The 11800-nt window shown below is 37.8% G+C and overlaps 1 protein-coding gene across 2 annotated transcripts; it reads left to right on the plus strand.

The window, feature by feature from the left end:
- Nucleotides 1–5225: 5225 nt before the first annotated feature.
- Nucleotides 5226–10982, plus strand: LOC117301849 (pterin-4-alpha-carbinolamine dehydratase-like). Of its 2 annotated transcripts, none has more exons than XM_033785843.1 (3): nucleotides 5226–5250; nucleotides 6719–6856; nucleotides 9905–10982. In XM_033785843.1, exons 2-3 carry the CDS (start codon nucleotides 6737–6739, stop codon nucleotides 10076–10078), a joined length of 294 nt encoding a protein of 97 aa, XP_033641734.1. In that variant the 5' UTR covers nucleotides 5226–5250; nucleotides 6719–6736; the 3' UTR covers nucleotides 10079–10982. The 2 variants fall into 2 exon arrangements, with proteins under 2 accessions (XP_033641734.1, XP_033641733.1); XM_033785842.1 differs by lacking the exon at nucleotides 5226–5250 and adding an exon at nucleotides 5573–5669.
- Nucleotides 10983–11800: the final 818 nt, after the last annotated feature.

Below are 11800 nucleotides of genomic sequence, written 5' to 3' on the forward strand. Positions count from 1 at the left end.
TTTATAGTGTCCAAAATGAGAGCTTGCTTCTAAGTACAAAAATTGTAAACATTCTTTGCTAAAAGGCAAGAAATACATAAACAAATCCAATACTTTCTTGGACATTCGAGTCCGGTCGTCATTACTAGAATGGCGTCAAAATACGTCAAAGGCTAAAAGCCTGTGTTTTTTGCGTTATGCTATAAAGTTCCACAAATAAATGAAAAATTGCTTCCATTACAAAAAACGGTAAACATTGTTGCTAAAAAAGACAGTAAACGTGTGTATTAACAAAATGCAATACTTTCTACGACACCAATAATTATTTCCGGTCGTCACAAGCCGTGATAACGCTAGCTAAAAGCTTATTTTTTCGCATTTTTCTGTATTACATTGTTCCAAAATGGTTAAATGCTTGTATTAAACAAAAACAGTAAACAAGCTTTCTATACAAAAGATAAACAACATAATATTATACAAATCCAATAATTTCTTAGACATTCGAATCCGATCATCACAAATCGTCATTGCTAGAAGCTGAAAGCTTGTTTTCGAGCCTTTTGTATTTTAATGTTCCTAGTGACAGATTGCTTATACAGTCATGTTATTACCAAAAAAACAGTAAGCATTCTTTCTTAACGAAAGAGTTAAAACATAAACAACTCCAAAACGTTCTTATGTATATTCGACTCCGGTCTTTACAAATCGTCATTGCTAGAAGCTAAAAGCTTGTTTTCGCGTCTTTTATATTATGATGTTCCTAAAGGCAGATTGCTTATAATTACAAAAACAGTAAACATTATTTCTAAACATATAAGAGTAAACAACATATAAAAATCAAATACTTTCTTGGACATTCGAATTCCGTCATCACAAGCCGTCACTACGCTAGAAGCTAAAAGCTTGTTTTCTGTGTTAAAGGCAGTGGACACTATTGGTAATTACTCAAAATAATTATTGGCATAAAACCTTTCTTGGTGACGAGTAATGGGGAGAGGTTGATGGTATAAAAAATTGTGAGAAATGGCTCCCTCTGATAGGCCATAATTTTCAAGAAAGAAGTAATTTTTCACAAATTTGATTTCGAGACCTCAGATTTAGAACTTGAGGTCTCGAAATCAACCATCTAAACGCACACAACTTCGTGTGACAAGGGTTATTTTTCTTTCATTATTATCTCGCAAGTTCGATGACCGATTGAGCTCAAATTTGTACAGGTTTGTTATATTATGCATATGTTGAGATACACCAACTGTGAAGACTGGTCTTTGACAATTACCAATAGTGTCCATTGTCTTTAAAATGTTCAATATTATGGTTGATTCCATTACAATTAACAGTAAACATAACTTGCTAGAAGGGACAGTTAAAAATATAAACAAATCCAAAGCTTTCCTGGACCGAGTCTGGTCGTGCAGTGCCCACCAAAAACACCCACCTTTTTTTATTGTACTAGTGCCGGGACACTTTTGTGGATTTGTGTGCTCTATAAGTTATATTGTTATACTATTATATTCATGGTTTATTTATTAAAACACTGCAATACAGCGGCTAAAAGCCGAAATGTACAGTTTACAAAATAGTCATTAAAAACATTACTATATAAAAAAATATATAAAAAAATAAAAAAAATATCAAAATGTACGAACACACAGGCAACAAACTTGTGACAGAAAAACATTAAAGAAACACGTTGCCCCAGATCGGTCGAGTTGATCACCGAAAGGCGCCCGAAACCGTCCGCTATTTTAGTATAATTTTTTGTATTATCACTGACTGATCATAACTATGACAGTCTACAGCGCATTTAAACTTGTAAAATTTTCAGTTTATGGAATTGCAATTTTCAGTTTTATGTTTGTTTTTTGTAATTGTTGTGTGTTTTGCATTTCCCACTTTTAAAGGCAGTGGACAATATTGGTAATTGTCAAAGACTAGCCTTCACAGTTGGTGTATCTCAACTCAACATATGCATAAAACAACAAACATGTGAAAAATTGAGCTCAATCGGTCGTCGACGTTGCGAGATAATATTGAAAGGAAAATAACCCTTGTCACACGAAGTTGTGTACGTTTTGCCTAGATGGTTGATTTCGAGACCTCAAGTTCTAAACTTGAGGTCTCGAAATCAAGTTCGTGGAAAAATACTTCTTTCTCGAAAACTATGGCACTTCAGAGGGAGCCGTTTATCACAATGTGTTATACCATCAACCTCTCCCCATTACTCGTCACCAAGAAAGGTTTTATGCCAATAATTATTTTGAGTAATAACCAATAGTGCCCACTGCCTTTAAACATTCAAGCTAACAAGCAAGTTTCATTTGTTTAAAAAAAAAACTTAGATAATACTCCGTACATTATACGCTGCGAATCAGAGCAAATGTACATTGCAAAACCTGGGGTATTAAAAAAGACACCATGGGTGTTTCACACGATACACAGAAAATAATCAAATTTTGGTTCTCTCTTTTCTAGTATCTATATAAAAAGAAAAACACCCATATTTTCAAAATTAACACCCCAGTTTTTGCTGTGTAGCTACTCTTTTTGATACAATTTAAAATTGTGCTTCAAAAGGAAACAAAATTTCTATTTCCACGGCAACACCGGCTGATATTGTTATGTGCGCCTGATATCATTTTTGGTCAATGGTGAATGAATAAAGCGTTTTGTTTTAAGGGCAATATCTCGGGAGTGGTTTCTGGAATGCAATTCAGTTAAGTCGACCTCTAAAAGCCTGATATTGATGCCCAATGATTTCAGTATCCTTATTTATTAAAAAAGAAATGACAATTCGTCTACAGGGCCTACTTCAGTGACGTCTCTACGCGAAAGAAAAAAAGACCAAGCCGGAATCGAAACCACAGTAAAAAATTTAAAACACTGCAGTTAACATAATATGGAGAAAAAAACTGCCCGCCGAAAGCAAAAATTTCTGGGCTTCAAATGAGACTTTTTTCCCCATCGTGTTAGCAAGGATTTTTGTGTTGATGTGTGCTGCGTGCGTAGCCCACTCACTTTGCTAAGCATTAATTTTTTGCTTACACATCTAGGGCAGAAATGTTGTGCTTAGTCTAGGCTATATGATGTTTAAAGAAAAGTCCCATGATAAATATCCCTGGAAGTGCATGTTGACCGTAAGCAGAAAAACCACATTAAGTGATGTTGCATGCCCCTTCTCCGCATCAATATAGCAACACAATACAACATGCAGGCATCACATTATCACACAGAGAAGTCATAATCGTAGGCGACAAAAATAACAGGTACTTACCGCCGAAAACGATCCTTGCGAGATTTCCACACAAGAAATTCCCACCGACTGACTTATGGTCGGGATGGCAACCAGTGCTAAAAGCGCGGGGAAAATATCCCAGTTTCCATCAAACGTGCAGACATGTAACCACCTTCTCTTGTGTGTATTTATATCGCTATGGCTAGATTACATTTTTGTTTTGTATTGCATATCCTGCTAGTGCAGATGTGTCGTGATGACGGTGAAATAACGTTGAGTGCTGTAAATGTCTATACACACAGGGAGGTTATGGGCAAAAACATGCCACTCTGGTCACCGACTCATCAGTTAGAAACATCGTCGTATCATGCGGGAATTACATGGGCGGTTACCAGACCACGCACTGCGCATTACAATCTAATCCCATGCAACCGCAGTGAGCCGCAAACAGACAGCACAGAAGAAGGGGAGAAATTATAACTACATTTAAATAAAAAACGAAGCTGTTGAGAACATCAACATGTCGAGAGAAGCAGACAAATTTGAGGAGTATTCCTGACGCAATCATTACCCCGAATCGTTTCTGAATCACTAACTAATTATTTACAGTTGAAGAAACTGTACACACACCGTTGTCATGGTAGCCGTTTTGGGCCACTCCAGAGAGGGTGGATGGGTGATGCGCTACAATGGTGCTCAGTGTGCTGTGGATGGTTGCCATGGTTATTACAGTGATTAGTAGAGGCTATGCCAACCCAGTCGTTGATGATGATGATCCGCAGGCTGAGTGGTTGTGAAGCTGTGTTGTCTAAGTGGGCACAGGAGGAAGGATACACTGCGATGGGAATCTGAAGGGTTAATTTCAAAATCGTAAAACAAAGCTTAACTTGTTTTATTCTGCTTTTTGTTACGCCCTGGGCCCAATATCATGGCTCTGCTTACCGTAAGCACAGAATCGGCGCTTACGGAAGCAGGGAATGCTGTGCTTACCCCAAGCGTATTTCACGGGTAAGCAGTTAATTTTGACTTCTGCGCGTGCGTACTCCACGTTACTAGGCATTCTATGCTTACAAGGCTAGCGCAGAAATTCGGCGCTTGTAAGTAAGCTGGGCATCGGTGATCGTAAGCGCAGAATTCGGAGGTAAGCAGAGCCATGAAATTGGGCCCTGCTCTGCATGCAAGTAATGAATGTTCTTAGTGTCTGCATTCTAACAATGAAGCCTTCTTTTTATGTTGGTTTTGTTTTGGAACTTAAAGGCGGTAGACACTACTGGTAACTCAAAATAAATTGTTAGCATAAAAACTTGTTTGGGTAACAAGCAATGGAGAGCTGTTGATAATTATAAAACATTGTGAGAAACGGCTCCCTCTGAAGTAACGTAGTTTTCGAGCAAGAAGTTATTTCTCACTAAATTAATTTGAATTTATTTTGATTTCGAGACCTCAGATTTTGATCTCGAGGTCTCGAATTCAAGCATCTGAAAGCACAAAAATTCGTGAGACAAGGGTGTTTTCTTCCATTATTGTCTCAACTTTGACAACCGTCAATTGGGCTCAAATTTGCACAGGTTTGTTATTTTTGTGAATCAGATACACCAAGTGAGAATACTGGTCCATTACAATTACCGCAGGCTTCCAGTATCTTTAAAGACATACTGGACAAAAAATAGACAATCCCGATTCTCGTTGGGACCCTCTCCGGCTTCCCATTCAATGCTGGCTGTCATTGCGAGGTCTCCGCTTCATCAGCTGGGCAACACTTTTAAGTTTTAGTGTCACATGGTCCAAGCGTTTGTGTACAAACTATAATGTGTCATTATTGTGGAAACCCATAAAATAGGGAGGGTGCGGCAGGAGATTCTGCCCCCCCCCCCCCCCCGGAGATTCGGTCCCCCATGCCATTTATGGCAAACTGTGTACCAACTTCTTATGATAGCGCCCTCTTTTTAATCATCCCCGTTTAGCCCATGTTAATTTCCCATTTGGAAACTGAATCTCCGGCGGACAGAATTCCCTGTGACAAGGGCATACCTTAGGTTATTATTCCACACAATATAATTACCGTAACAACTTGCCTGGTATGATAACTATCACCCGAGATGTGTAACAATAGGAACGACACCGTTTGAATAATCCAGTTGTAGAGAAAGATAATTTTTATTTGCGCTGTAGGTATTTGTAGCTAATACTTTTGAGTTATTTTTTTACTTCGGTGATGATGTTCAATGTCAGTCCACACTAAAATAAAATAAAAATAGCTATAACTATTATTCGCCAATGGAGGGCGTGATTTGTTTTGTCAACACTCGCGGGCAAGTGGTCTGACACCCTCTTACAATGAGACAAGTGACTGCACATTATGAACGAGCAGAACATCCTCAATATGCAGGGTGTCTGACTTATTTAACAATAAAACATGCGACTTTCACTTGCACGGCAGATATTTCGCACAATGGTAACGTGATTTTATCCCTTGTTTTTTTGTAGATATTTGTTGGAATTTTAGTCACAAAATAAGTTTAGAAAAAGCATATTGAACATGTCCATTTTACGTAATATTTGTGCATGGTCTGACCTCGAAATGTAGGTTATATTTTTATTATTTAATTTAACTAAGTCATAAGTGAGTCGTGGTAGATTTTGTTTTCTTTTTTTTCTGGCAATGATTATGAATGAGTAGGGGGGGCACTATAATTATGTTTGCTTGCCACTGTTGACGCGCCTGCAACTAAACATGCTAAAATATCGCAGTGCAGTGAGCGTACTGTAGTGATACATACTGTAAGTTAGGTGTGGAGATTATTGCAGTGATAGGAGTAGCACTCTTTTTTTGTTGAGTGACCAGCGCGTGCCAGTGCAGTGGTGGTCTAGACTTTATAAAAAAAGAGTTCTGACCATTATTCCATATATAGTCCTACGAGCACCTTTTCACAGGATTTTAAAAAGGGAAGTGGTGTAGATTATATATACGGGAAACTGCTACACAAGTAAAATGACCAACTAAAGGCTAGACTACCCAGACCTTTTCGCAAATGCTAACTGTTTAATGAAGTACATGTTGATTGCAAGCTAGACCAACAACATGCACTTCAATCCGCTAATTGCAATAAGGTCCTCTACACTGTGTGGATCTTCCATTCCTGTCTTGTATGTAAAGCGCTTGCCTCTCACCAAGGTGACCCTGGTACGATACCCGGCCAGTGCAATATGTAAGTTGAGTTGTGCGTTGGTTCTCTGCTATGCAACGAGGGTGTTCCAGACTATCCGGTCTTCCTCCCTCAAAAAATCAAAAAACACTTTCGATCTCTGGCTGTGCTCCATGGTCATAATGGGTTGATGTGGTTGACTGCCAAAGGCGCCCTTGCATGCCTGCTTCTCGAACACGTTGTTGCCACATCCTTCGCAATTCAGCTCTTAGTTAGCTGCGAGTAAGGATGATTAGCCTCTCAAACTATTAATATTAATATTAACAAAGATTTATCTGTTGTTGTTTTTTTCTCGCAGGCAACTGAAGCTAAGCAGATGAAGCTGAGTGCTGACGATAGAGCTCAGAAGCTCACCTCGCTCCAGGCCGCTGGATGGAAAGAAGTGGAAGGACGAGACGCCATCCAAAAAGTCTTCATGTTCAAGAACTTCAACCAGGTAAATCATTCAGTCATACAAAGTGTAACCTCGCCAGAGGTGGATTTCACAAGGAGTTACTACTAATCTTAGTTAAAGGCAGTGGACACTATTGGTAATTACTCAAAAGAATTGTTAGGATAAAAACTTACTTGGTAACGAGCAATGGAGAGCTGTTGCGAGCAATAGAGAGCTGTTGATAGTATAAAACATTGTGAGAAGCAGCTCCCTCTGAAGTAAGCATCTGAAAGCACACAACTTTGTGTGACAATGGTGTTTTGTCTTCCATTATTAACTCAACGACCAATTGAGTTCAAATTTTCTCAGGTTTGTTATTTTGTGCATATTATGTTGAGAGATACTCAACTGTGAAGACTTGTACTCGACAATTACCAATAGTGTCCAGTGTCTTTAAGCATTGTTAAGTGTTTGATAACTCATAAAGAGTTAATATACACATAATGAATGTTTATGAGTGCAATGGTGCGAATATGTTCATGAGTTGAAAGATGGAATGTTCTATTCAATGAGGCGAAGCCGAGATGAATGGAACATTCCAGCTTTCAACGAATGAACATATTCGCACCATTGCACGAATGAAAAACATTCATTATTTGTTTTATATAACATCCAAGTAGATCTTTGTCATTTTGATTGAAAGATACAACTTTCAAAACAAACAATTTCAACTGTAGAAGCTGAATGCTAGTAATTTTACTATGCCTTCTTGCAGTAACACCTGCTGCGTTACCAAAGACACGCGCACGCAGTGATGTTTTTACTCAGCTTTTTCGTTCCATCCGAAAAGTACCATTGCACGCTGCCAGCGTGCAATGGTACTTTTCGGATGGAACGAAAAAGCACGGTGAGTGACTCAGCGTGCAATGGTACTTTTATTTGCTATCACGTGATGGACAATCCTCCAATCAAATGGCAAGGATCTGCTTGGGTGTTATATAACATCTATTATATCGTTGTGGTGCCCGCTGCCGAAACGTGGGATTCGAGCTGCCTCTGGCTGCCGGGCGGCCTCGGTAGTCTAGTTGGTAAGACATTACTCTAGAATTGCAAGGGTCATGGGTTCGAATCCCACCAATCCCACCAGAGTAACATGCCTGTGATATTTTTTCACAGGACTCGGGGAAAGTACTGAGTATACAGTGCTAACACACATCGGTGTATGGGTAAAAACCAAAATTACTATTCATAAAGAATAGTAAGTTAGGACTATCTTTGTGAAATTGACCCAGGGCCTAATTTCATAGAGCTGTTAAAGGCAGTGGACACTATTGGTAATTACTCAAAATAATTATTAGCATAAAACCTTTCTTGGTGACGAGTAATGGGGAGAGGTTGATGGTGTAAAACATTGTGAGAAACGGCTCCATCTGAAGTGCCACAGTTTTCGAAAAAGAAGTAATTTTCCACGAATTTGATATCAAGACCTCAGATTTAGAACTTGAGGTCTCGAAATCAACCATCTAAACGCACACAACTTCGTGTGATAGGGGTGTTTTTTCTTTCATTATTATCTCGCAAGTTCGATGACCGATTGAGCTCAAATTTTCACAGGTTTGTTATTTTATGCATATGTTGAGATACACCAACTGTGAGGGCTAGTCTTTGACAATTACCAATAGTGTCCACCGCCTTTAAGGACAAAAAGTAGCTGAGCACATCAAAGTTATGCTTACCAGAAAAAGGTTACCAGCTAAACTACCATGTCACCTGTAGAATTTGTGACTGGTATCATTGCTCCTTTCGCTAGGCAAAAAAAGGTTAGCAACATATTCTGCCTTCCGCTGCTTTATGAAATTTGGCCATCATGTTAAAGACGGGGTTTTAAGGTCAAATTCAGTATTATGGTGCACTCGTTTTCTGATAGAGTCCTTATAAATGAAAATGGTGACAAATCACAAAACTAAAATTGACCTTTGAGCCCCTATTTTAAGTGTTCACAGTTCAGGCTGTCAACAAGGTGTTACTATTAGGCATGCAATATTGAAAAGTGGGTAGGAATGCAGACATCTGGTGTAGTATGGCAAAGGTCGTGGGTCCGAATCCCACCTGATTAATATGCATGTGTTTTAAGCCACAGACCCGGGAAAGTACTCAGCGTTCTCCCTTAACAGTGGTGTGTTGGCCAAATACCAGGTTAAAACACCTGATGACCAGATCAAATACTCTTCAAGTGGTCGTGATGGCTAGTTCAGTGGTCTAGAATTTAAAAAAAAAAAGAGAGTTCTGTACATAGTCCTACCAGTGGTAGGACTATCACTATGGTACTGAACTTTATTTTATTTTAGTACCAGTACTTTTTCACAGGATTTTAAAAAAGGGGTATAACTAAAGTGGTGTACATTATTCATACTGGAAACTGCTACAAGGAAAATGACTAAAGGCTAGACTACCTAATAATAGTCATCGTTAAAGCCATTGGACCCTTTCGGTTCAGAAAAAAAAAAAAAAGTTCACAGATTTACAAATTACTTACAGGGTTTACAGAAGACAATGGTGAAAGACTTCTCTAGAAATATTATTCCATGAAATGCTTTACTTTTTGAGAAAACAGCAAAACAATTTAAATTCTCGTTAACGAGAATTACGGATTTATTTTAAACACATGTCATGACATGGCGAAACGCGCGGAAACAAGGGTGGGTTTTTCCATTGTTTTCTCCCGACTCCTATGACCGATTGAGCCTAAATTTTCACAGGTTTGTTATTCGATATCGAAGTTGTGGTACACAAAGTGTGGGCCTTGGACAACACTGTTTACCGAAAGGGTCCAATGGCTTTAAAAAGCGACCCTTTTTTCATTTGAAATATTGACTAGTGAAAAATCCGACAGACTAGTAAAATGACATCCTTACTGGTCCTGCTGTGAGGTCACCAAAAAAGTTAACGGCATCCCCTGGTACTTAGTATACAATGCTTTTACTCTCATTGGTGTAAGGGTAAAACCAACTATTCCCAATGCAAATTCTATTGAACTACAAGCTTGCAAAACAAAAACAAAACATCTTGAGCAACAAAATACTCATCCAAATCTTTTGCCTTCCAACTCAGGCATTTGGATTCATGAGTCGAGTCGCCCTCCAAGCTGAGAAGATGGACCACCATCCTGAGTGGTTTAACGTCTACAACAAAGTGGATATCACGTTGAGTACCCACGATGTCAGCGGACTCTCTGAGAAAGACATCAAGCTGGCTAATTTTATGGAGAATGTTGTGTCTTCTTAAAACAAAGAAATGTAGTTTTCAGGAAAGTTTTCATCTGGATTTAGATAATCCAAAGAGTTTTAGCTTTATTTTTAAAAGGTGGCTTTAATAGAAAGAAAACATTGACAAGTTGTCTTTTTTTCTGTGTGATAAGCAAGGCTCGGATTTGGGGAAATCCACAAGAGCACTGGGCTTGTAGCTCAGCAAAGTTGTATGTTGATCTAGACAATCTAAGGGTTTGATACTAGATTTAGGAAAGTAGCTTTGTGTAAAAAAAAAACGGCTAAGAAAGAAAATATCAATCCCTCCAATTTTATGGGGAATGTTTCCCCTTCTTAAAAAAAAAAATAATGTTTTTTCAAAGAAGTTTCGGACACCTAATAGGTGTGGATAGACAATCCAAAGGGTTCAATATCAGGTCTGGAATTTAACAAAGTGGCAGAATAATATTCTTATTTTAACTTTAATCTGATCTGTTATCTAACATTTAACAAATCTGTAAGATTATGGTTTAATAGCTTGAAACGATTGAGGTCATTATTTAGACCAGCCTGTTGTATGCAATACAAGTTTTATTATTGTGTATTTTATTTGTTTTGTCAAAATTACTGATCAAAATAATATCATGCCAGACGAAAACAATTGAAAAGCAATACAACATTATAAAGTGTTGATGGTAACTTAAAGTGTCAACTCTGCATATATAATTAACCCTAAATGAATATTATTTATCCCTGATGCAAATTTAACATCCGTTAATTGAAAGAAAAAAAACCATAAATCTACTTGTTTGTACCCATATTTAATTTCCGTATCTGAAATTTGATGCTATTTTCCCAGGAAAACATTTTATCACTACAAATGTATGTACAACATGAATGTCTGTATTGTGAATTAAAATTACCCTGCTTAATCACTCAGGAAATTTGAGTATGTACAAGCGTTTTTTTAGTTCTAGTTTACTCGACAAATAAATGACCGTAAAACCTATTTGGTACGAAACACTGTAACTATTGATAATGTTTATCATTTTGAGAAACAATTCCTTTGAACGGAATGTGGTTTCAGAGAGTGGGATTCAAAAGGACATTTTCATTCTGATGATTGTTTTTGCATGGGGGAGGGGGAAACGACTTTACATTGTGTATTCCATTAGGCCACTTACAAAAAAGAAATTGTTAATCGTCCCCGCCCGACCGTTCAAAAAACCCCGACCCCATTTTTTTTTTCATAATAAAAAAACATTTACTGCCAAGATTTTTCAGCGGATATTGTTTTCAAAATGTACAGGTTCGAAAAGATGTTTAAAGAAGGTTTTCATTCATGTTGGCAAAGCAAGAACAGTTCTTCAAATATTTACTTGGGCTCAATGTGCTTAGTTGTTTGAAAAAGTTTTCAGAAAATGTCATCTAGGAGTTGAATTTGAATTGGCATGTCAACAAAACTTTAAAAAGAAAAAGAAAGAAAAAAATCCCTACCTCCCCCATCCGCAAAAAGAAAAGGACGATCAACAATTTTGTATTATGTGGCCTTATTATACATGGACATTTTTTAGTGCTCCAGAATTTTGGCAATCTCAGAACGACCACCTTTTGCAATTAAATTTTCACAGGTTAGATTTATTGTATATTTCACCCTTTACATAACAAAACGATTCAACGGTTCCAAAATCTTTGCCTTCGCTCTATGGAGTTGGCTACAGCATTATAAAAAGAACAAACGAGATTTATGGCAAACAAAAGT

Source organism: Asterias rubens, chromosome 17 (assembly GCF_902459465.1).
Source record: "Asterias rubens chromosome 17, eAstRub1.3, whole genome shotgun sequence".
Taxonomy (NCBI): domain Eukaryota; kingdom Metazoa; phylum Echinodermata; class Asteroidea; order Forcipulatida; family Asteriidae; genus Asterias; species Asterias rubens.

Excerpts from the sequence above, each read along its gene's own strand:
- LOC117301849 (XM_033785842.1), top strand. The coding sequence starts at position 5,631 with ATGCGACTTTCACTTGCACGGCAGATATTTCGCACAATG. Across the intron at positions 5,670-6,718 it reads GGCAGATATTTCGCACAATG|GCAACTGAAGCTAAGCAGAT; the intron begins GTAACGTGATTT and ends TTTTTCTCGCAG. Across the intron at positions 6,857-9,904 it reads TGTTCAAGAACTTCAACCAG|GCATTTGGATTCATGAGTCG; the intron begins GTAAATCATTCA and ends CTTCCAACTCAG.